Raw genomic sequence first — 24,120 nt, 5'->3', positions numbered from 1 at the left:
TAAATTGAGTTTGTGTTATGGAGGTGGAAAACCTATGCTTGAAGGCTATACTAATGCTGACATGGCAAGTGATCTTGATAACAGAAAGTCTACCTCGAGTTATGTGTTTATATTTTAAGGGAGAGCCATCTCATGGCAATCCAAGCTACAAAAATGCGTAGCATTGTCCACAACTGAGGTAGAGTATATTGTAGCAGTGGAAGTAAGCGAGTTGATGTTATGGCTTAGAAGGTTCCTTCAAGAGTTGGGTTTGAAGCAAGATGAGTATGTAATATTTTGTGATAGTCAGAGTGCTATGGATTTGAGCAAGAATCCAATGTATTGTACTCGTACTAAACACATTAACATTAGATATCATTGACTACGATATGTAATTGAAGAGAAGATATTGAATCTGAAGAATATCCACACCGACAAGAATAGTGTAGATATGTTAACTAAGGTAGTTCTTGGAAGCAAGATTGAGCTTTATAGTAAGCTTGTCGAGATGAGGTTTAAGTGGTCATGGATGTGATTGAGTCTTCCCCGTGTTGGGTTGGAGGGGAAGATTGTTGTGGGTGTCCAACCCACTTACTGCACAAGCAAAACTTTATTTTAAACTTGTGTTTTGTGAGCCAAATTGAGGCTATCTTGAAATCCTTAGATTTTCTTTTATGTGATATGAGATGACCTATGAAAAAAGAGAGTGAAAAAGAGGCAGAAAATCAGAGAGGAAAACAACAGTTTGGTTTTTCAGCAACAACTTCCCCGAGATTATCAATTGTTGAAGTTTGAACCGTTGGATCGTGCTAAAATTTGGTTAGCCTATTTGGAATATATATGGCATGTTTTGAACGGTTGGATTGTTGTTTGAAGCTCAAGTTTGTCTGTAATCTCTGCCAAGCACAATATGTAAATGGGGTGATTTTTCGTTATTTTTATCTCTCAAGTGTTCATCTTTTATGTATGAAAGTATTGGTGGGTGGTGAACCTTTTTATGACTGATTTGAGTTCTTTTTCTCTCAATCTTATCATAATAAAAAAAGTTGACAAGGATGGACTTCTCACAAATCCCGTGGTTTTTACTTTTCACATCGAAGGGGTTTTCCATGTATAATTCGTGTATATTTTTTGATTTTTAGTCTTTCATAATTTTATGGTTTATTGTTGTCTATAGTTGGTCGATTGCTTGATGATTATTCGGTGATTTATTTGTGGTGTTTTGTAAAACAATAATTTGATCGATTGTTTTGAAAGAGATCCTAGTGGATTGTTGTTATATTGTTTGGGTCCTAACAAGTCCAACCCCCAAAAAGAGATAATAAAAACCTCACTATATGCGTCTAGTCACACAACCTATTTCGACATTGCCCTTCTGACATAGGTAGAGCCCACATAAGAACGTCAAGACAATGTCAGACTACTCAAAGGTATAAATAATTGAAGAGACATGTCAATCCATTAGTATATGCTATATTACGTTGCTCAATTCGACATCAACTATATCTGATATCAACTTAAGCTTTAGAATGTGTTAGATGAGAACCACATCTTCCATGTAGAATTATTCTCTCGTAATATGTTGCCAAAATTTCTACGAGCATAATGGATTTGAATTGCAACTTTGAAGGGAAAAAATGGGAAAAAAAAGTGAGTCAACCTGGAATCTACAGCCTGCATATCAGATCATGTTCTAGAAATTGTAAACATGTTGCCGCTGTTCATAATTATTTAAGCAAACAACGCTTCCTTATTCTATAATTAACAAACCACATTGCTCATAGATTGTCCATTATATTGGAAGCAACATGTTTTCCTTTTATATTTTTTAAAACTAACATCTGAATATTTTATATTTCAAATTTTGTGTTTTTTTCCCTTTCTTTATGACATCAATTTGATTTTAGCCAACACAATTTTTATATCAATATTCGTGGGTTGATTTTGTGAGCTGTAGTAGAGTGCAGATTTTCAACAAATCTAAGGAAGAAGACAGCACCGATATTATAAAATATGCGGTTTAGTCGAGAAATTGTTTTCGTAACGATTTTTTATTTTCATTTTATTTCTTTTATACTTATTTTATTTATTGGAAAGGTATAAACAGTGACCAACAAAAGGTTTAGGCTGAATTACTTTATTTTATTTATTGGAAATGTATTTGTTATGTCGTCTACTTGTAAGAATTTAGTGATTCAGAATAAATAAATAAATCAATCAAAGTCAAATTACAAATTTGGTTTCTATAATTTGGAAAAAATTAGAAATTTAGTCTCTATAGTTTTAAAAGTTTGAATTTACCTTTATAATTTTATAAAATCTCATAAATAATTGTTAGAGAGTACGAGACTCCATCTCAAAATCAATTAGCAATGAAAAGAGTAACCCATCTATCTTATAAAGAGTGTGAGTTACCTTGGTTTTTCCAATGTGAGATTCTTAACAATAATCCATATAGTTTAATAAAACTTTTATAAATAGTTCCTATCGAAAAAACTATTTATGAAAATTTTATCAAGTCATAGTGAGTCAATGACTACAATTTAATTATAAACTACATTGGTTAAATTATAAATTTTTTCAAATTATTGGACCAAATTTGTAATTCAACTATAAAACAACCATAATTAAGCCAGATTTATTTTTAAAAACATAAAATGGGTTTGAATGATATTTTTATTTTTATTTTCTAAAATACGTTTGTAAAAGAATTATTATTTTTTAAAAGAGATTTTTACATGAAAAATCCTTGTGAGTCATATATTTCATTAAATATCTTTAAATTTGAAAATTTTTATTGAAAGCTTTTAGGTTAGTTTTGGACAATTTTATCATTTTTCCATTTTTTTAATATATTCGTTTTTTTTCCTTGTAATTAATGAGCGGCCTTTTCTTTTGGTCCTTAATGAGTTTTTTTTTTTTTTTTTTTTTTAAAAATTATTATTTAAATTATTTTTTTATTTATGAATATCTATTTCCATTTTAATGCACTAAATATGTGATTAATGAGATTTTCTTTTTCTTAGTTATAGGAGGATTGTTTCATTTTCTTCATCTCTTAGATTTAGTTTCGTTTTAATCTATCATGAACATCTGTTCGTGATCTTTGCAACCTTAGACCAGCCTTCGTCCGTTCATTGTCGACTTCGACTAACTTTTCAATCTCCTTTGTTTGTCGATTTTAGAAGAAGTAAAATAGTTCTGTAATTTGAAGAAGTCATGAATAAAGGAAGAAGAAAAAGAGTGAACAAGAAGAATGCAAAGAGAAGAGGAAGAAACGTGAGAAACACGTCTAGTAAAAATTTTGGAGAAAAATGAGAAAAATGGAGGATTCAAACCATTTTTTTTTTTTAAATTTTTTAAAAAGGAAGTAATGGGTGCATGGATACACGAAATTGTATGCATGGATGGGGAGATATACAAAATCCTAGACATCTTTTTTTTATAAAAATTTTTGTTTTGTTTTATAAAAACAGTGAACGAGGTCTTAATGGTATGCATTTTTTTAATTAAAAAATATTCTCAAAATAGTATAAGCTCATTGGGCCCTTTACATTTTGGGCTTTCTAGTACTCGGCCCAGGATATCGAAGCCGCCCTGCCGGCCCATAAAATCCTACCCGCCACCCGTTTCCGCCATCACTGCAACCGTGAGTATCTGGGCGCCTCCTCCTCTACCAGTTCCATAGGTTTGCTGCCTTTCATCAATCTGCCATCAGGGCTCTGTATTGCCACTTCGATTTCTTCAGCTTCAAAGTATCGAGGAAGAAATGCCAATTCTTCCAATTTCCCTCGCAATTCCAAACCCTCTTCGTCCGCCCTTATTCTCTTTCTCTCAGTCTCTAACTGGTTCAAACCACCTCTTCTACTTTCCAAATCGGATGCCGATCGTTTCAAAGTCGACAACGCTTATTCGAATGGGTGGAGGTCCTAGAACTTATCCAGGCGGAGTATCGAAGTGGCAGTGGAAGCGGATGCAGGCCAAGAAAGCTAAGCAGCTGCTTAAGGCCCGGCTATGCCGCGAACGCCAGATATATGAAATGCGTAAGCGGGCTGAGCTTAAGGCGGCTGTCGCCGAGCTGGAGAGACCGTGGGAGGTTGTGGAGAGGGCTCCCAATTTGTTCTCCGTTGGCGCCGATGAGCAGGTGAAGGTCTTGGCGGATAGGTTTCAAAGGCCTGGTGGATTCGATTTGTGGACGGAAAAAGATGGGCCTCAATTGTTTCAGACGGTTGACGAACTACCTTCCGCTAGGTTTTTCCCGAAAGGGGTGGTTCATAGTGTAAGGCCGTATAGAAGTATTACTGGGTCGGAGAGTTCGTTGAGTTTGGATGCAGAAGCTGGAAATGAAATTGCAACTAGTTTTCAAGAAGATGATTTTAAGACTCACCGTAGGTCTTCTAACCGGAAATTGAGAAGTGCGCCAGTGAATAAAGGGGAAGTTAACTCAGATTACCCAGATTACTCGAATACAGAGGATTCTTATCCGAAGCGTTCCTTGGTACCATCAAGTAGTAATGGTAAAAATGGAAATGTATACGAGGGCGGAACCAGGAATCGGGGGACTGAAAGAAACCTGAAGTCTTCTAAGAGAGAATTGAATCCAGGACAAATTGGATTGGATAGAAGACAAAGAGTTCCTGGTTCTCAGGCGCACAATAGCAATACACAATATGGAAGACGCAAGGATTCCAGGCGATCCAAGAGTTCACATTCTGAAGTTTATGATATGAGTTTGGAGCATGATGGGAGTTACAGATTCCAACCAATGAAAAGTCGGTCAACCTGAATGATATGGCCCAAGTTAAATCTTGAGAGAAATCCTTTTAGTATAACAATCATATTGGCTGAAGAAGAAAAATTCACTTTGACTGTGTCGTAGAATTGCTGGAGCTGAACTGGAAAGGCCACCCAGATGACAGGTTTGGCTGATAATTGTCTCATAGGCTGGTTAGCTGAGGTGGATGCCTCTCGAAGTATGTATGTTATACATTCTCACTTCAGCATATCCTATGTATATGTAGTTTCTGAGATGACTTAGAAATACTTTATTGCATATCTCCTGCACGTCTTTGTATAATGCACTAACTTATCAAGTCTTTTAGTTCTATCAATTTACTCTACAATTTCTAGCTACTTTACTGATGTAGGCAGATATTATTAGTTTGATTCTCCTTTTATAAAAGCATAAGAAAGTGGAAGAGGTTTTATAACGATAGAATGCTTAAACCATGAACGGGCATAACATACAAATTTTTGTGGCAATTGTGATTAACAACAGAAACTACAGATGAGAAATTCACCATGTAAAATTGTCACAACAGTTCAGATGATTCCCTATTAGACCTATTATACCTGATGATGGAATGGAACCAACTTACTGATAAGGAAAAACCAAAGGTATTTTTATAGAATTCAGCATTTTTTATGCTCCCATGGTTTGTTATTTGTGCTCTCTAAACCTTATTTATTTAGAAAAAAAGAAAAAAAAAGGAAAAGAAAAGAAAACCCAGGCCGAAAGGCGTTAAACACATAAAAACAAAAAAAAAAGCTAACCTTTATTGTAATCTGTAAGTTATTAGTCACATATGTCGGTGCTTTTCTTTTAATTCTATTTTGGCATCATCACAGATTCACACAACTGCAATTATCTTAAACTAAGATACAGGCTTCATAAATATTCTCTTTCCAAAATTTTCAAATGTGTGCTCTGTGAACGTTTCATCTCGTCATGCATGGATGAATATTTATTTATTAAAAGCCTTTATCACATTAATATAAACTTTGGCTTAACAAAAAAGGTCATTTTTAAGTGATCGTGCAACATACCACTTATCAACTGCCCAGTATCTCTGTATAACGAAGCATCTGCCACAACAAGGATACACACCTAGACTTAAACGATCTTCTAATATTTCACTTGACACGTAGATCAAGGTTGCTGAAAATTATGGTGTAGCTCCTATCTTTTGCTTGAGTTGTACCTTCAGCCATTCAAATGCTCATCAAACACTGTTTAGTGTCTATTTAGGCCCCACCAGTGCCCATGTCTATTGGCATATTTGTGGGTTGGTAACAGTAACGCGTTCCCTTGTCATGGCGTCTTGGAAATTATCAGAATGTCATGGACAGCCTTTCTCAAAGTATGTCTACGCTCTCTCAAAGAAGGCATTTCAGATTTGGAGCCAGTAGTCAAATTTGCTTCTCCTTAGCAGTTTTTCTTGAGGTGCACTGGTGTTCACAACTCTAACTGGCTATTTTCTTCTTGATAGAATTCATCTTCTTCAAATGGCCAATAAATAGTGAAATCTCAAATGATCACATCCACCACTTAATTGTCTTTTCTTTTGGATAATTGATTCAATTTACTTCTATCTTCTTTAAATTAACATGAAGTGGAAGAGATGGATGGACTCCTAAATTAACATGAATATCTCCAACCGGTGGTTGAAAAAGTGAGAAAAAGTCTAGCCTCTTGGAAATAAGGTTACTTTTCCAAAGCTTGGAGACATGCTTTGATTCTGTCAGTTTTGAGTGGCGTTCCCATTTACTTCTTTTCTTTGTTTAGAGCCCCTAGTAAGGTTTGCAAGGACATTGAAAAATTTATGCGTAACTCCCTTTGGGAAGGGGCAAGGGAAGAAGGATATGGTTCACACTTGGTTTGGTGGGATATTGATGGGAGCTCGGTGAACCAAGGGGGTCAGAAATTGGTAACTTAGGGGGTCTTTGGGGTAAGGAGTGGAGTAGTGAGAAGTAAAGAGTTATGAAGCCTTGGGAGTTGTGAACTTATGGGGCCCACAGTGTAAAGAGTTGATAAGATATAAAATTGATGTCTTTTAGTAGTGGGACCCACCAACGCCTCGGGCCAAACAAGGAGTGGAGTTCACAACTCTTACTTTCCAACTTCTACTTCACAACTCCTCAGGCCAAACACACCCTTAAGGACTCACAACTTGGGGGGGGGGGTGTCTTTTAGTAGTGGGACCCACCAACGCCTCGGGCCAAACAAGGAGTGGAGTTCACAACTCTTACTTTCCAACTTCTACTTCACAACTCCTCAGGCCAAACACACCCTTAAGGACTCACAACTTGGGGGGGGGGGGGGGGTTTGCTTTCCACCTACCAGAACTTATGGAAGGATATTTCTAATGAGCTCCCCTCTCTCGCATTTTGTTCGTTGTGTGGTAGGGGAGAGTAAGGAAGTGTATTTTTGGAAAGATAAGTGGTTGGGGGATGAACCTCTTTGCTTTACGCTTCCTTGTCTTTATCATTTATCCTCCTTTTAAAATCACATAGCGTTTGACATTTTGATTGGTCAGGGAGCTTGATTTTCATATCCTTTAGGTTTTGGTCGCTCTTTGACTGGTAAGGAAGCTGAAAAGGTCATATATTTGATGTTGTTGTTGGAAAGTTTAGCTTTAGGTATGGTTGAAAGGATTTGCATGTCTGTAATCCCAACCCTCTAGAGGAGTTCTTCTATAACTCATCTTTTTCATTGTCTGCTAGATCCTTCTCCTTCTAACGAGTTTGTTTTTTTTGTCCTCTTGAGGATTAAGATTCCTAAGAAAGCGAGATTCGTTACTTGGCAAGTTCTACATGGATGTGTGAACACTTTAGATAGACTCTTGAGGAGGTTGTCGTTGTTAGTGGGCTTGTTTTGTTGTTCTTTGTCGGAAGACGGAGGATGACCTGGATCACATACTTTGAAGATGCGAATTTGTGCACTTTGTCTAGAATTTGTTCTTCTAGATGTTTGGTTTTATGCTTGTTTGTCAAAGAGACAATAGTATTATGATCGAGGAGTTCTTCCTCCATCTACCTTTTTGTGAGAAGTATCGTTTCTTGTGGTTGGCGAGGGTGTGTTATCATGTGGAATCTTTGGGGAGAAAGGAACAATTGAGTCTGTAGCACGTTAGAAAAAGAGCCTAGTGATGTTTGGGTTCGTATTAGGTTTCGTGTTTCTCTTTAGGCTTCAACTTTGAAGTTCTTTTGTAATTATTCTATAGACACTATTTTGCTTAATTGGAACCCTTGTCTTGAGTGAGGTTCCCTTCTCTGGGGCTTAGGTTTTCGTATACCCTGAAGTCTTTCATAATTTTTTCTCAAGGAAAGTGGCTCCTCTATAAAAAAAAACCAAAAAAAAAAAAAAAAAAAAAAAAAAAAAAAAAAAAAAGAAAAGAAAAGAAAAGAAAGGAAAGGAAGAGAAATATCTCCAACTCCAACCCCTTTTCCTTAGTTGGGTTCCTTTTGGAGGCTTGATTTTTTTGTATGTCCTTGTATTATTTCCTTTTTTTTCTCAATGAAAGTGGTTGCTTATTTATTTTTTAAAACGAATATCTCCGACCATAGCTTTGGAAGTCTATCTCAACTTTTAAGTCTCAAGGACTTCATGAAGAATAATACAACTGTTACGGTTGGCATCGGTAAAAGAGTGAGTTTGGCCTGATCTATGGATTTCAGATAACATTCTTGGCCTATTAATCTTATCACTAGTGTCTACAAAATCTTGGCTAAGGTTCTTGCTAATCGCCTGAGGAAAGTGCTCCCCTCGACTATTGCAGGGACTCAAGGTGCTTTCATAGCCGATATTCAGATTCTTGACCAGGTTTTCATTGCCAATAAAGCCATTGAAGAGTATAGGGTTAATAAGAGGAGGGGGTTATTTTCAAACTTGACTTTGAAAAGGCTTTGATCATGTTGATTAGGACTTTTTGGATAAAGTGTTGGAGAAGAAAGGGTTTGGGTTCAGATGAAAAATGTGGATGTGAGGGTGTGTTAGGAATGTGCATTAATCTTTCCTGATAAATGGAGCACCTAAGGGATTGATTTAGGCTTCTAGAGGTTTAAGACAAGGGGATTCCCTATTCATCTTCTTGTTTGTTATAGTGGTGAATGTTTTAAGTAGGCTCATCTCTAGGGGGGTGGAAGGTAATATCGTTGAGTGGCATACCTATTTATTAGCTTTCCCTGTTTAGGGCTCCCAACTTGGTTTGTAAAAGTATTGAGAAATACATGGGAGACTTCCTGTGGGAAGGTGCGGATGAATGTAAAGGATCTCACTAGGTTAGCTAGGAGGTTTTGGGGCGTCTTGTGCGCCAAGGTGGGTTTGAGATTGGGAATTTAAGACTTCAGAACAAAGCTCTGTTGACTAAGTGGTTTTGGCGTTTTGCCCTTGAGCCCGAATCCTTGTGGCATAAAGTCATTGGTAGTAAATGCGGTACTTATCCCTTTGTCTAGATGGCAAAGGGGGTTAAAGGTACACACACTGGAACCCTTGGAAAGATGTCGTGTTAGAGCTCCCCTCGTTCTCCATTTTGGTTTGTTGCATTGTGGGGGACGGTCAGGATGCTTACTTTTGGGAAGATCAGTGGGTTGGGGACAATCCCTCATGTTCCGCGTTCCTGCATTTTTATCACTTGTCGTCCTTTAAAGATCGTCTGGTCTCAGACTTTTTGGTGTGGTTGGGGAGCTCTGTGTCCTTTTCTCTCGGATTTCGTTGTCGTTTAACTGATAGGGAGACGATGGAGTTTGCCTCTCTTCTTTCGTTGTTGGATGAGTGTAATTTCAGGGAGGGGATGAAGGATATTCGAGTTTGGAAGCCTAATTCTTTTGAGGGTAGTGTGAACACCTTGGATACCAAAGAAAATTAAATTCTTCACCTAGCAGGTTTTGCTTGGCTGTGTGAGCACCTTGGACAAGCTTGTTAAGAAGGGGTCCTTGTTAATGGGTCATTTCTGTTGTATTCTCTATCTAAAGGTGGAGGAAAACCTGGATCACCTTCTCTAACGCTGTCAGTTCAAGAGGTTTGTGTGGATTTGCTTTTTGCAGGAGTTTGATGTTCAGATAGCTGGTTAGAGGGATATTTGTGCGACGATCATGGAGTTACTCCTCCACCACCTTTCAGAGAGAAGGGTCATTTGGGGGGTTGTGTAATGGGATGTTTGGAGGGAGAGAAACAATAGGGTGTTTAGAGGTTTGGAAAAGGTGCTCAGTGAGATTTGGTCCTTAGTGAGACTTCATGTGTCACTCTGGACTTTGGTATCGAAACTTTTTTGTAATTATTTTATAGGCAACATCTTGCTTAGTTGGAAACTCTTTTTTTTTAGAGGGTTGTTTTTGGGGGCCTGTTTTTTTCGTATCCCTTGTATTCTTTCACCTTTTCTCAATGAAAGTTAATTTTCCTATCCAAAAAGATATATATATATATATATATATATACACATTCTTGCTCATTTTCCCAAGCTATGAAATACCTCAGTGTTGGAATGCTCAAAACAATGATTGATTACTGGATCTAAGAACAAATCTGGATAATCCAGATTTGGAGTGGCTACTATCCTCATGGTCTCAGATCTGTCTGGCCTTTTCTCTTTCGAGATATTGCTATATATCTATCTACGATTACCATATGCCCTTTCTTCAATGTTAGGATACTGAAATTGCTAAACCAATGGATGAATACCTCTTTCTTTCAATTTTATCTTTGAGGCCTTAACAGTTAAGCTCTAACGATAAAATTCAAGGCTGATATCCATGCATCCTACATCAAACGAATTGGCGTATTCTTGGTAAAGGCCATTGGGAAAATGCTTGTCATATTTTTTCTAGGATGTTCTTGTATCCTAAACATTTGCTGAAGAATCCCCGTACTTTTTTGTCCTTTGTCCTCCCACTAATTGTAAAGCAGAATATATAAAGTCGAAGATCCTTTGGTTTAATGCTAGGGAGTGACCTTTTGTTGTAGTGGATTGAGAAGAATAGGAGAATTCAAATATGGATTCTCAGGATTGGGGGAAAGTTTAGGCGTCTTTTAAATGTATGCTTCATTTTGGTGTTCTCTTCCCAAGTATTTCCCTAATTGACGCTTTCCTTATTTCTTTCATCAGACTGCCTCTTTGTAAATTCCTTGGAAGTTTTCAACATTTCTTTCTACCTAATGAAAGGTTCACTTTTTCTATCAAAAGGAAAAGGAAAAGGAAAAGGAAAAGGAAAGGAAATAAGGAAAAAGAAGAAGAGAGGTAGAAGTAGAAAGGAAAAGAAAGAAGGGGAAAAAAATCTCTTTCCTTCTGTGAATAAGGGCTAAATTCGTCCGATATTGCTCTCTCTCTCTCTCTCTTTTTTTTTTTTTTTTGGTGTTTTCAATTTAAGAAACTTTGTGCTGCACAGCAACATAAATATTATTTCAGAGCACTTCAACCATCATTGGAGTTGCACTTGTTTGACGATGGTAGCATCCCATCCTATCATTCTTGTCTGTTCGTTGTTTTACCCAGGCAGATTATCTGCAATTTTTATGCAATTGGTACTTTAAGCGGCTCTTTGTCATAGCTCCGTATCTTCAATTATGACTAGTGCTACCTTTATGGTTTTCTTTTTCAAGGGGTGCAAACTTTATGATTGATCTCTTCAAATGTAAATCAATGGTATATGCCATAGAATCTGTACAATTTGAATGCTCTCTTATCATTCGTTCTGCTGGCATACTTTCAAAAGGAGATTCTTTGGTGAAATCTTATCATTTGCTTTGCTGGGCATCCTTTTTGTGATAAGGAAAGATCCTTTAATAGTTTTCTTGATTATCTAGTTTTTTTTCTGCTTTTTTTTTCCAGTGAGTTGGTCTAAAAATTACTCTCTTTAAAGATTTTTCAATCTCTTATCTCGCATCTCATTGGAAACTTTTTTTTTTCTTTGTAATTTCGAGGGAATGAGCATTCAACCTTCTTTTTAAATTCTGTCCCATCAATGAAATCATAGGTGTTTCTGTCTAAGAAAAGGACAAAAAAAAAAAAAAAAGAGAAAAAATTGTGACATTTTTTTTGATTGCTTCGCGAGTTGGCGTCCTTCAATTGCCTTACCGTGATAATACTAATGGGTCAATGGCGCACATATCTCAAGCACTTTATGTCAAATACTCGTACAGGTACTTAAATGTGCTTAGCCAGATAAATTTGGAGATAGCATTATCAACAGGGATGAGAATTATTTTTGCTGATTGTTGGCACTGTAAAATCAAACCGACAGGTATGTTATTCTTTAACATTTGTCTTGCTTCTGTAGGTTCTTTTAGCTTTGTTAGAATTGCCTTTGCTTGTTATCTGTATGCAGATAAGACCAACAATTATGCCGTCTTATCTGTTGGTTGGCTCATTGGTTGCAAAATATGCTTTTGCTTTTTGATATTGGATTAAAAGGGGTTTAGGCAACTTCCATCTCTGTCCCACTGAAATTTACTCCTATATGTGTCAAAGTAGCAACAACTGAATCCCTCCTCAATTCAAGAATTCCTTTTCACTTTGCAAATTTATTGGAAACTCTTTCTTACGCTTGGTGTTAGCCCAGCTCTTCCTAATTCCGCACATCAAGGCCTTGAAATCCTCTTATAGGTTTCATTCTAGAGGAAGAACCAATTATTTGGTGCAATGCTATCAGAGCTGACTTTCATATGTGTGATTGGAAAGAAATTAAAGAATTTTTCTGGAGCCAAGTGTGCGGGTGGAAGATATTTGGAACACACACCAATAAACAAACAATATTTGTATATATTTCTTCTATGATCACTAACAATGGGAACACGTTCCTATAATTCCTTGTAGGTTTTTGTATCTTTCATTATTATCAAAATTTACCTTTTCTTATCACATGCAAATGGAGAAAAAAAAGAACAGTATCATTTAAACATTAAGGAGGATTATACAATGCAAATCAACCATGAATGATGAAACACAAACGAACTTCATTTTCTTATCTGTTAACCATGAAACACAAACAAACTTCATTTTCTTATCTGTTATCCAGAGCTGACTAGCAGTCTATCCTCCAGACTGGCTTCACCGTCATTAAGAGCTTGGTAATTTCTGGTTTCAGCCATGTGCTTTTAAGGTCCTCTTTTCACCTGCTGTGATTACTGATAAATTGTTCGATGTAGTATTCTGAAAACAAAATATTATTCACTCATCCTTTCTGGCTATACTTTGTCAGATGATAGTAGCATCTCATCGTTTCCTTCTTTTCTGTCAAATTTTTGTTCAAGCAAATTATGCATTTTCTACTTGCCTCAATCACACCTCACAAGTATATCGAATTACATATACTAGTGCAGAGCTTGTGATTTTTTTTGATATCTGTGGGTGTCCGGGCCAGCTTACCTGCACCTCGACTAGTCTCACAGGATAACCCGCTCGACCCTACAACATTAAGGGTCAAGGAAATTCATAGGAAATTAATTCCTAGGTAGGTGGCCACCATGGATTGAAACCTTGACCTCTTAGTCATTTATTGAGACTATCTCCTTTTTACCACTAAGTCAGTCCATGATGGTTTAATGTAGAGCTTGTCATCGATATTTTAAAATTTAGAATCCGACTTTCTTATGGTCAATCCTTGTAATTGAGTGCTAAGTAACGGGTTGGTGGCAAAGTCATATTTGTAGCTAGCAAGTCCCTTTATGCCTTTAATCATTTAATGGCCTCGCATCAATTGATTGACCCATATGGATAATACTAATGGCACACATATCTCATGCACTTTATGTCAAATACACGTATAGGAACTTTTACATGCTTAGTCTGATAAGTTGGAGATATCATTATCTACAGGGATGGAATTGCGACTGGACACAATAGCTGTAATTTCAAAAATTCAGGTACCGTTATTCTTAAATTTTCTACTCTCTAGGGTTTTCTTGCTCTGTTAAAATTGTTCAGTCGCTGTAGATTTGTTGATAAGGCTAAAGCGACGGTTCTTTTCAATAGTTTACTTTAGGCCCTTGGTTCATTTGATGTTGATGCTTTGTTTTTCTTGTCTTCTTGGCCGAAGAGATATATTCAACTGGTTTTAGAAATAGTTCTTTCTCCATAATTGGGCCTATAAAATCAAGTCATAATGCCTTTATTTAGTTTGTAAGCAGAGTCAACCGCCATAGTCCCTTCAATCTTCTGGTTTCCACATCTTTTACGTAAGTGTATGTGCATCGTGGGTTTTTGTGCATCTCTTTTTTAAGCTTATCTGAGTGGATTTCAGGTTCTGTCACAAACTGGCACTAGTTCTACTATTATAATAGTGCTATTGTTAGATAAGAATTTTGCATGTTGCAAAATAGTTTTTGTCATTAGCCCTTTATGAGAAGTTGACTTCTCTGCATAGGTGGGCGGCTATTTCAACCTTTTTGCTTGTTCGCAACCTTATAGACTTTCTTCTGTTTTGCTCCCTTTTAAAAACTTGTGGTAGGAACACATCCATTTTACTAATAGGAAAAAAAAAGCTTTTTTTTAGAGAGGGATGTAGCATTATAGAGAGTTAAAATTAGTAATGTCAAATAAAACTTGTTTAAGTTATTTCCAGAGGAAGATAGGTAGAAAGTAAAATCTAATAATTTTCCATGCCTGTTTAAAATCATCAACAAAGGTTTCACAGTTTTTTTTTTCTTTTATTTTGAAAAAGAAATATGACCTTTCATTGATACGATGAAAGGAGTCTTATTTTCAAAGTACAAGAAACATAATAAAAGATAAACTACAATAAAGCTTAAACCGAAAAAATAAAAGTGTTCCAATTTAAACTAATTTCCTGAATAGAATAATTCGAAAAAGCCTTGAATAGAGAACACCAAGTGGATGCAAGAAGACAAGTAGAATTCGAACGAGCTGACTAAGAAAGTGACTTATAGGGAAAGACGCACTGATTTTGTTCAAACCAAATTTTTGACAAAAGAGTTTTAACTGCATTGGACCATAAAATCTGAGAGCTAGAGGCCAAAGGAGGGCCAACCAGCGAATAAGTCAACTTCTTGGCCATTGTAAGTCTTGCGGTGTAGTCCTTCAGAGGTATTTTTAGTGAAAGGACAATGCCAGCTTTTGAAAGATTATGATTTGAATAAAGATAGTATGTTACTCTGAAAAGATTTATCAAAGACCTACTGAATCTGGAAAGTTGACACCAAGCTGATTGAGAGAAACTGCATTAAAAAAACAGATGTTGTAACCATAAAGATCATCACAGAATTAAAACAATATCTTCAATTCATGGCCTATTGACCCATAAGCATGATCGAGGAACATGAGGTGACCCAATTGTTGTCCTGTACTCGGCTTTGATAATTTTGAAACAAGAATGAGCAAGAGGCAACTCTTTCTTACCTCTGTTTCAGTTTGTTTGCAATAATAGCAAATATGGTCTAAATAATAGATTTATCCCTAGTAAAATATTTTACAAAAATGGCACAAATGTAAGAATTCATATATAAGTGATATAAGTATATTACTGATGTAGTTATACATTAGGTATAGGGTTGCAAATATAGCCATTAAGCCCAAATTCATGGGAAATATAGCAAAATGCAAAAAAATTACTGTAGCAAAATTTAGATACAACCCGTAGAAAATTCTCAAAAAGCCCATCAAATAGCCATCAAATCCATCTACAATCATTGGTTTTGTGGCTTTTTGGATTGTGGACTGATATGTTCGATTCAGTGGAACTTGACAGGTTGGTTGTTGATGGGCTTGATGGCTATTTGATGGGCTTTTTGGGAATTTTATATAGGCTTTGTCTAATTTTTGCTATATCTGCAATTTTTATGAATTTTTGTTATATTTGCAATTAGTTTGGGCTTAATTACTATATTTACAACAAGCCCTTACAAATTTGGAAGTACAAGAACTAATTCTTTATGAACTAAAGTTCAAAAGTTAAGTTGTTACTTCCATGAAAGTTCAAAAACCAAAAGTGATTTTTAACCCATATTTTATCAATTATACAAAATGGTAAATGGGTGATATACTTTATATTTGTATGTCAACGATTTACTTTATTAATAATAAAAAAATAGTAAAAATAAGTGATATGCAAGGAAAGAAATCATCATACTTACAAAATTTTCCATTCATTACATTTTTCCTTTTTGGATATTTCACAAATTGTCGATGAGTGGGATAACATGTTTGTGGATGACACATATTGAATACAAAATCACTTCAAAATTGTTGTTATGCGGATCGAAAATTATTGATGTTGATATGTTAGAGAAGATATTTTCTACATTTCATGTCTCGAATATGCTTCTACACTCCAATTCTTTTCTGAAATGTGGAATACGTGCTGAATACATTGGATAGGAGAGAGACACTTGTTAAGCACATTGGACAAATGAAATGGAATGTAAAATCTGTAAATTTTTACTTTTTGTTTGAAAAAGATTGATCGTAATAGGAAATAAATTCTAAGAGTGAAACATACCAACTTTGTACTAGAGCATAAAAATATGGAGATATTACTAAATTAATCAGTTGGTATTGAGCATTTAAAAAAACGTTTTTTTTCCCAAGTTTGATAACCATTTTGTGTTTGGTTTTCTGTTATTGAAAATTGTATTTTGTTTCTAACAAGTTTTCGATAAGTTTCTCACTTACTTTTTTTAGTTTTAAAAAATTGGCTTAGTTTTTGACATCGTAGTTAGAAAATACGTTAACACAGTAAAATTATAAGTAGAGATAATGTTTATAAGCTTAATTTTAAAAAATAGAAAATCAAGAACAAAATGGTTATCAAACAAGACCTTCATTATTTGTTTTTAATGGCTTGTTTTTAGATCTTAGTCCTTTGCTAAAATTAAAAGGTATTGCATGTTCTATCTCAATTCTTTCATATCATCTTTCATATATAAATATCATAAACTAAAACATTCTTTTAACGTGAAATTTATTGAAATATACGGAAATATCAAGCATACATAAAAAATGTGTCTTTCCCCTGCCCTTGGCTTGATCTTTTACTAACTGGTGTGTGCCTATGCCTCGTGTCTCTGCCACTGTCTGTCTTTGTTTTGGTAATGGTTTTCTTGGGGTGATGCATTGCAAGTGAAACACTTTTACTCTTTTAGGAAAAGCACTTTAAGAGTGGTAAAATTTGAAATAAAGATTGGATTAGAAGAATTTTTCGTGGTTTGTTACACAGAATAAAGAGATCAGAAGTACTAAAGACATCAGATTGGTGGTGGTTTGGAGAAAGCACATAATTTATGCTTATTCTACTACAAGCTGTACTTCGCTTATAAATTTAAGAACTACTCTCAAAAGTCATTCTAAACTCATTTTGTAGTGTTAGATTTTTCAAAAGCACAATTATCTGATCATATCTTGAAAGATTTTGAAAGGTGCTTCAAGTTACCTAAAAGGGCAATTCACTGTTTCAAAAGTCATGTTAAACCTACTCCCAATAGATTAGGATCTACTGATATGCCGGGAGTATTGTTAAGAGTTTATTGTTGAGGTTTATGATGAGTACTTAATCTGCTTCCTGGATCTTTTATTGGTTTAAGATAATTTGAAGAGATGTAAAGCAGTAAACTAGCTTTTATTTGACAAAGATAGACCGTCCAGCTACCATTATAATCACTTCTACCTAATGGATTACTCTGTTTCTTTACAGCATCAGCCTCTAGAAGGTTCAGAACCAAAATAGAGATTCCTTATCTTTCATTCGTGCTTAAAGGACCAGCACTCAAAGACCAATCCACATTCCACAGAGACCCAATCAAATTAATTCATTTTTATGGCATGGACTGACCAATCTTGTTTCGATTACTTGGGATCACCACCTCTTTCTCCTGTTTGGCTAAGGTAAATTATGAAAGTTTTGAACCTTTTTCTTTTGAAGGGTCCTCTTCAACTATTAGAATGATTCAGACCCAAAACTTTTCTCTTTTATGGCCAGGCCAGATTTGTTACTCTGAGTCTGAAATGGACAAGAAGAGCATGGAGGTGGATTAGATATTGTGGTGTTGTCATTGCTTGTTAAACTATTAGGTTAAAAAACACTATTAGTCCTGTACTTTAATGAAAAGCAATAATTCAGTATCTAAATTTTAGTATGTAACAATATTATGTAATAATATTGCTTCTGTACTTTTAAATTTGTAATTATCAATCCTCTTAGCTTAACAAATTTAAAAGTATAGGGACGAAATCGTTATTTTCAACAAAACTATTGTGTTTAGGATAGGATTGGGAAGAATTGCAAATCTTATTGATAACAGAGGGGACAGCACAGCCACACACCACCTTGTATTAGATGAAATGATATGGCCAAACTATGAACATCTCACGTTCTTTATCTCTAAAGATGATTCTGAGTCAGCTACCAATACATTCCCTTGTCGGTTTCTTGTGGTGTTAATCCAAACAATGCCTTTTTGGGGATAACTACTGGCCATACGTTGATGGTATTTTGTTGTAGTGGTTGTTTGTTTTGGTTTAATATATATTTTTCTTTCATTTAGATGAAAAAGGAGTACCAATTAAGGTGTGTACAAAATCGAACTGAATCTGTAGTTTCAATCATAGCAGGTAGAGCTAAAAGGGACTTTCTTTTTCCTTTGGCATGTCTCACGATTACGGATTTTTTTTTCTTCCTTTTTATCCTGTTAGATCCTTGGTCGTTTTCAAATTAGAGAGATGTTATTTGTATGTAATAATAGCAATCAATTTATACGTTAATTTGAGCACAGCTTAATAAATAGGTCATAGTTCGATTTCAAATTTTTGCAGTTTGTTTATGGTATTATTTTTTGAGAAATTATTATGATTTCCGTCTTGTTAGATGACTTTCCCTCCTTTTTTTTCCATTTATTTTTCTTGTTCTCTCTTTTCACAAATTTCGTTGGATATAAATTTTTAAATCAAAATATTAAAAAAGTTTGTGCTATTTTATTTTAAATCTTTATTGTGCATTTTAGACGTTAAAAATATATATAAAAAGACAATATTTTTGTTTATGTTAGTAAACATAATCAAACCTAACAAACAAGAAGCTTGACGTTTTAAGAATTTACCCTTTAATTGTAAAGTTTTGTTATCTCAGACGGAAAAAGAAAAGGTGAAGTTTTGTTATCTCATAAGCCGAAGTTTTGTTATCTTGACGTTTTTTTTCTCTTTTCGAGTACAAATTGAGAGTGGGGATTTGAACCACGGATTGGTTCAGCACATTTAGGTGCTAATTGAGTTAAGCTATTGTTGATAAGAAAATGTAAATTTTTGTCACTGAATACCAATGATATGTGATAAATAAGTATAAACTCAAACGGTTAAAACATTTTTGATCATTGTATCTTGGAGTTTGTTTAATTTTAGTTTGTATTTTCAATAAATTTTAGTTTTAGTTTCCTAAAGTTAACTATGTTCAAAATTGGTTAAATAATAATAATAATCTTCATGTAAAAAAATATGATATGTGTATACATTTTTAAAATTCATAGTAAAAATGTTAATAAATAAAATATTTTTAAATTAAAAAAATCAATAATAAATTAATAGTAGAGATTAAATTTACGACTTACTAAAAGTATAAAAAAATAAACATTTAAAAGTAAAAAATTAAAATTGAATGAATTCAGAAGTATAGGACATTTTAACCCAAACACTAACAACAAAGAATTAATAATGAGGTTGATTATGGCTCTCTTTGTGAAATTAAGTACTTTTGGAAAAGATATTTCTATGCTTTTACTTTTCTAATGGGTTTCAAAATCTTAAAACAAAATAAAAATATAGAAAAATAAAAGTGTAATTGTTTTACATGGTAAAAGGACTGAAAACATTTTAAATCTAACAAAATGTTATGTGTATCAATAATAGACCGCGATAGGCTCCTATTACTCAGTGACAAATTGTGATAGATTTCTAGTAGAAATTTATCGCAGTCTATGACCGATAGATTAATAACATTTTGTTATATATATAAATAAGTTGTTCATTTTTTTTTATTTGAAAATAATCTAAAATAAAAATAATGTAGAATTCGATGAGAAAGTAGTTTAGTTTTAAGGATATATTTTTTAAAATTTAAAATTTTAATTTTTTTCCTATTTTATAAAAGAATTGTGCAGCGTAGAAACAAGATAATTACAAAATGTTGTAGTGATGGGAATGGCACATCAAGGAACATTTTCAAAAGTAAAGAGAGTGTGAAAATGAAATGACTTTTAGAGTGAAATAGAGCAATTTGATTATCGAACGCACACTCTCCCTCATACTACATATAAAAAAGATGCCCACTTTTAATAGTATATATAAAGAAAATACTGAACCTTTGGATTTATCCTTATCCCCAAAACAAATTATTATCTTAATTATTCTAATCAACCATCCCATATTATTTAACCGATATGTATCTTGTAGCAAATTCAGAAATTGAATTCTAATTTAAACAATTGTTTAAAATATATTTGATACTATATATTTAAAAATCATAACAATAATTATAGTTATCCACTATTATTTAGTTGACAGTAAAATATTATTTATTTATTTATGTTAAAAAATTTATATAATTATTATTTTGTAACATTATATAATTTCTAATACATTATTTAATACAAATTATATATTTTTAATAATGACTTGAGTTTATAATCTGACATATTGTATTTTTAACTGTTTTTATATTTATTTAATATAATTATGCATTTTAAAATTTAAAAGTAAAAATCTTGATATACAATGAAAAAATAAAAACGTTACTTTTTAGAATTAACACTGTTTGGATCATAGAATCCAAAAATAGTTTTCAGAAACAAAATCTGGATTGTCTCCTAAACATGTATTTGTTGAACTTAGTGAATTTGAAAACATAAAACAAAATCTAGATTCTTTACCAAACAAGCCTCAAAATTTTTGATTGCTTGATGATTTAGTATGACGACAAAGTAGGAGTTCTTGTTTCAAACCTTGAGCATCATTCTTCCGATTAACTTTGATTTTCAATAGTTAGTTTTCTACAAACTTTCGAGGTCACAAGTGAGGAGAATATCTTTTTGTTTTTATTAGGTAACATAAAATGTCATCTCAAAACTAACTGACCACGAAAAAATTAACTCATCTATCTTATAAAGATTCTGATAATGATTCCCCATCTTTCCAATGTTGAATGCTCAACATACCACTCAAGATAATGTCATTTTGGATTTTGGATTCCATTTTTTGGACCGAATGCTTGTTTGGGCTTCATATGCTTTGATATCATATCAGATAAACATGGAGTTCTATAATTTTTTGTTTTGTTGTGTTAAAGTAGTGATACAGTTAAATTTGCCGTAATTCATTGGCTTGAAATATCTTACAAGAACTTAACTATCTATTTTGATTTTTTATTTAAACTTGGACCTCAACAAACAAACAAACCAAAAAGGAAAAAAAAGTGAGAATCCCATTGATTTTGAAGTTAGTAGTAGAGAGGTTTTAGGGTATATCACATAGGCATGTGGGTTGGAGATAACATTCTCTCCTACTCAGTCTTAAGACTTGGAATATATTCCTGATGAAAAAAAGTTATTTTTTTTTTGGAGGAAAAAGAAAAAGAAAAATGCAATTTTAGGTATGAGATCCAAATCCAATAATGTCGAGAGAATAGATTGAAAATGAAAAATTTGAAAGTGTAGAGAGAATCTTAGTGAGAATGATAGATTTGACCTCCATGAATCTCACACGCATTGCCAAAACCAAAGCTACTGCTTCTCTGCTGTTGGATGCCTTAGCTTTGACTCTTTTCTTTTGTTTTCTTCTGTTTTTTTCTTCTTCTTCTTTTTTTTTTTTTTTTTAACCTTTGGGCTACAACTCATTGTTCCTTTTTTCAACAAAAACGACATATAAACCTTAAGCATTTACTTGGATATTACAATGCTCTTTTGCTACCTTTGTTCAATCATTACTTTTGTGTTTCTTTTACATATATTGTCTTTGGCTTTATCCGTGAAGATATTTAGAGCTGCAAATTATTGTTATTTTGGGTGTTCTTCATCTGGTTGATTTTTTTTTAATCTCATTTTTTTACACAAATAGTATAGTTCTTAAAGGGTAAGTTTCATTTTGATGTTATATATGGTTAAATATAAAGTATGTAAAAATTGCTTTCCTTTCACAGGCAAGACAGTTAAGTTAAGAAATAACAATACAAAGTAATAAATAGAATGGGAAAAGAGAAAAATAATATTGGGACATGCTTCTAGAATAGTATGATATTGTCCACTTTGGATACATATAAGTTTGAATGATTTTGGTTTTGATTTCACGTAAAAAGCTTTATATATGGATTACAAAGGCACTCTTTCAAAACTTTTAGATCACTCACTATTTTTCCCACTCTCAAACTAGAGAATACATAAAGGAAATTTAATTATAGATACTTTGAAACCAAAACGATAGACTCCTTTTATAGTGATTGGAACTCATCATTTTCTTGAACCTCTACAATGTGGGGAAAACCACTCTTATAATATTTTGTCAAAACCCAACAAATTCTACATTGGTAAGATATTTGAAGAATCCACAGCTTCTACTGCAACCATTGTCTTCACCCACAATCAAAATTCTCAACTCATTCCACATAAAGAGTAGACCATTAGGAATACCTTAACTTTCCATTTTTTTTTTTTTTTTTTTTTTTTTTTTTTTATCACATGTTGATCAACCTTGTTGAATTTTATGGTACAACTTCCACCTACTTGGCTCGAAAGTTCTTTAGCCATTGATACAATTTCGACTACACACCTTGCATAACCACCATATCAATGTCTATGTGCAAATTTATGGAATCGCTAACATCGCATCCTATTTCATGGTACAAAGGACATACCATAAGGATGAATTTCAACTTCTTCAGAGGAAGACATAGTTTCTCCAGATGAGAGAGACATCGTTAGTTTCCGACCTAGAACCCTCTGACGAATCTGCTCTATTTTTCACGTGCCCTGACTACCCACATTTCCAACATCCTATTTTCTACCTAAAGACTTTATTTTTGATTTTTTGATGGAACTGTTCCTAGACTGCATTAGATGACCATCACGTTTAACATGTACTTGCGTAATCCATATATTGTATTTAATACATTATTCACGTGCACGTTTCATAAGGTGAAGTTGCGAGTTTCTTCACATCAAACTTTACTGGACTCATAAAGTTTGACCATCTATTTCACTTCTAGTAAATTAACAAATAGTAAACAACTTACAATAGTCAGAATATCACAATCCGTTTAAAATTTTCCTTTTATGATATGGAAGTTCAAAGAATGTTGCAACCATAAAACAAACTTAGAAATTCAAGAAATTATGAACCTAATGGTCTGCACCACTTGTTGGGAAAGACCTCCTACTATTAACGCAAAAATAAGTAGAAAAATAAAAAAATAAAAAATAGGAAATACAAGAATTTACTCAGAAAAATCCAAAACTAAAGAAAAACAACGACCCACAAAAAAGAAATACACTATGTGAATAATGGTTACAATCACATATAATTCTCTTTTGATCCCAATTACAAAAATACCCTCGTAAATCTTTTGTATCACTCAGACCCTTATTCCTACTATCAAACTAGAGAATACTTAAAGAGAATTTAACTAGAGTTAACACACAAAAGCTTTTAAGTGTTTCTAACTAGAACTCAAAGTCATACGCTCCCAACCCAACCCATCACTTTTTCTGGAACCCTTTTGATTTAAGAAAACCACTCTTCTAATATTTTGTCAAAACCCAAAATTCATTATGGATTTACAATAATATTGCAATGCTCTTTTCTCGACCATACATGTTTTGATCAATGAAATAGAACCTTGATGCAATCTAATGAAAATTTTAAAATGATTATCGTTGTAATCAAACTCTCCTAGGGCACCAACTTCTATTTAGAGATGTCCATTTTCCTCACGGGGATTCCCCATTTAGGTAGAGAATGGGAGAGAGAGTAGGAAAAAAAAATCTCATAAGCTAAACAGGGACGAGAATAGGGAATGCATTCTCCATCCCCGCCCCTACCCCCTCGTTACCCTTTTTCTAAAAAATTTATTACAATTAATAATTTAATATTATATTTTATTGTTATATAAATATTATATTTAAATTTTAAGTTTTGTTGTTTAATGATCAAGATAATGAATATGTTGAATTGAACATTAAATTCAAATTATATACATGAATAGTTTGATAGATAATTATTTTCTTTTACTATAAAATTTGAGTAATTTTCTTTTAAATTCAAATTGTTATTGTAGAACTAATCTTATAAAAAACTAGTGAGAAATTTAACTATTTAATTAAAACTTTTCTATACTAACAATTTAAGTTAGTAGATTTTTTTTTATTTTTTTTTTTTA

General features: G+C 33.6%; 1 protein-coding gene across 10 annotated transcripts; it reads left to right on the top strand.

Moving 5' to 3' along the window:
- Positions 1 to 3,325: 3,325 nt before the first annotated feature.
- On the top strand, positions 3,326 to 17,898 carry EMB1513 (copper ion transmembrane transporter). 10 transcript variants are annotated; one of them, XM_090312113.1, is made up of 7 exons: positions 3,326 to 4,956; positions 5,258 to 5,376; positions 11,897 to 11,997; positions 12,772 to 12,823; positions 13,572 to 13,618; positions 17,401 to 17,591; positions 17,686 to 17,898. In XM_090312113.1, the coding sequence occupies exon 1, from the start codon at positions 3,749 to 3,751 to the stop codon at positions 4,763 to 4,765; it is 1,017 nt and encodes a 338-aa protein (XP_090168239.1). In that variant the 5' UTR covers positions 3,326 to 3,748; the 3' UTR covers positions 4,766 to 4,956; positions 5,258 to 5,376; positions 11,897 to 11,997; positions 12,772 to 12,823; positions 13,572 to 13,618; positions 17,401 to 17,591; positions 17,686 to 17,898. The 10 variants fall into 10 exon arrangements, 9 of the variants coding, with proteins under 9 accessions (XP_090168239.1, XP_090168237.1, XP_038883724.1 ...); XM_090312111.1 differs by lacking the exon at positions 12,772 to 12,823 and having other exon boundaries at positions 3,326 to 4,952; positions 5,301 to 5,376; XM_039027796.2 differs by lacking the exon at positions 12,772 to 12,823 and having other exon boundaries at positions 3,326 to 4,952.
- Positions 17,899 to 24,120: the final 6,222 nt, after the last annotated feature.

This window comes from Benincasa hispida, chromosome 3, assembly GCF_027475165.1.
Source record: "Benincasa hispida cultivar pf3 chromosome 3, pf3_genome.v1.1, whole genome shotgun sequence".
NCBI lineage: Eukaryota > Viridiplantae > Streptophyta > Magnoliopsida > Cucurbitales > Cucurbitaceae > Benincasa > Benincasa hispida.
This window is presented reverse-complemented; position numbering and strand designations above follow the sequence as displayed.

Bases quoted from the DNA above. Each gene is read 5' to 3' on its own strand.
- EMB1513 (XM_039027798.2), top strand. From the start codon at position 3,749: ATGCCAATTCTTCCAATTTCCCTCGCAATTCCAAACCCTCTTCGTCCG.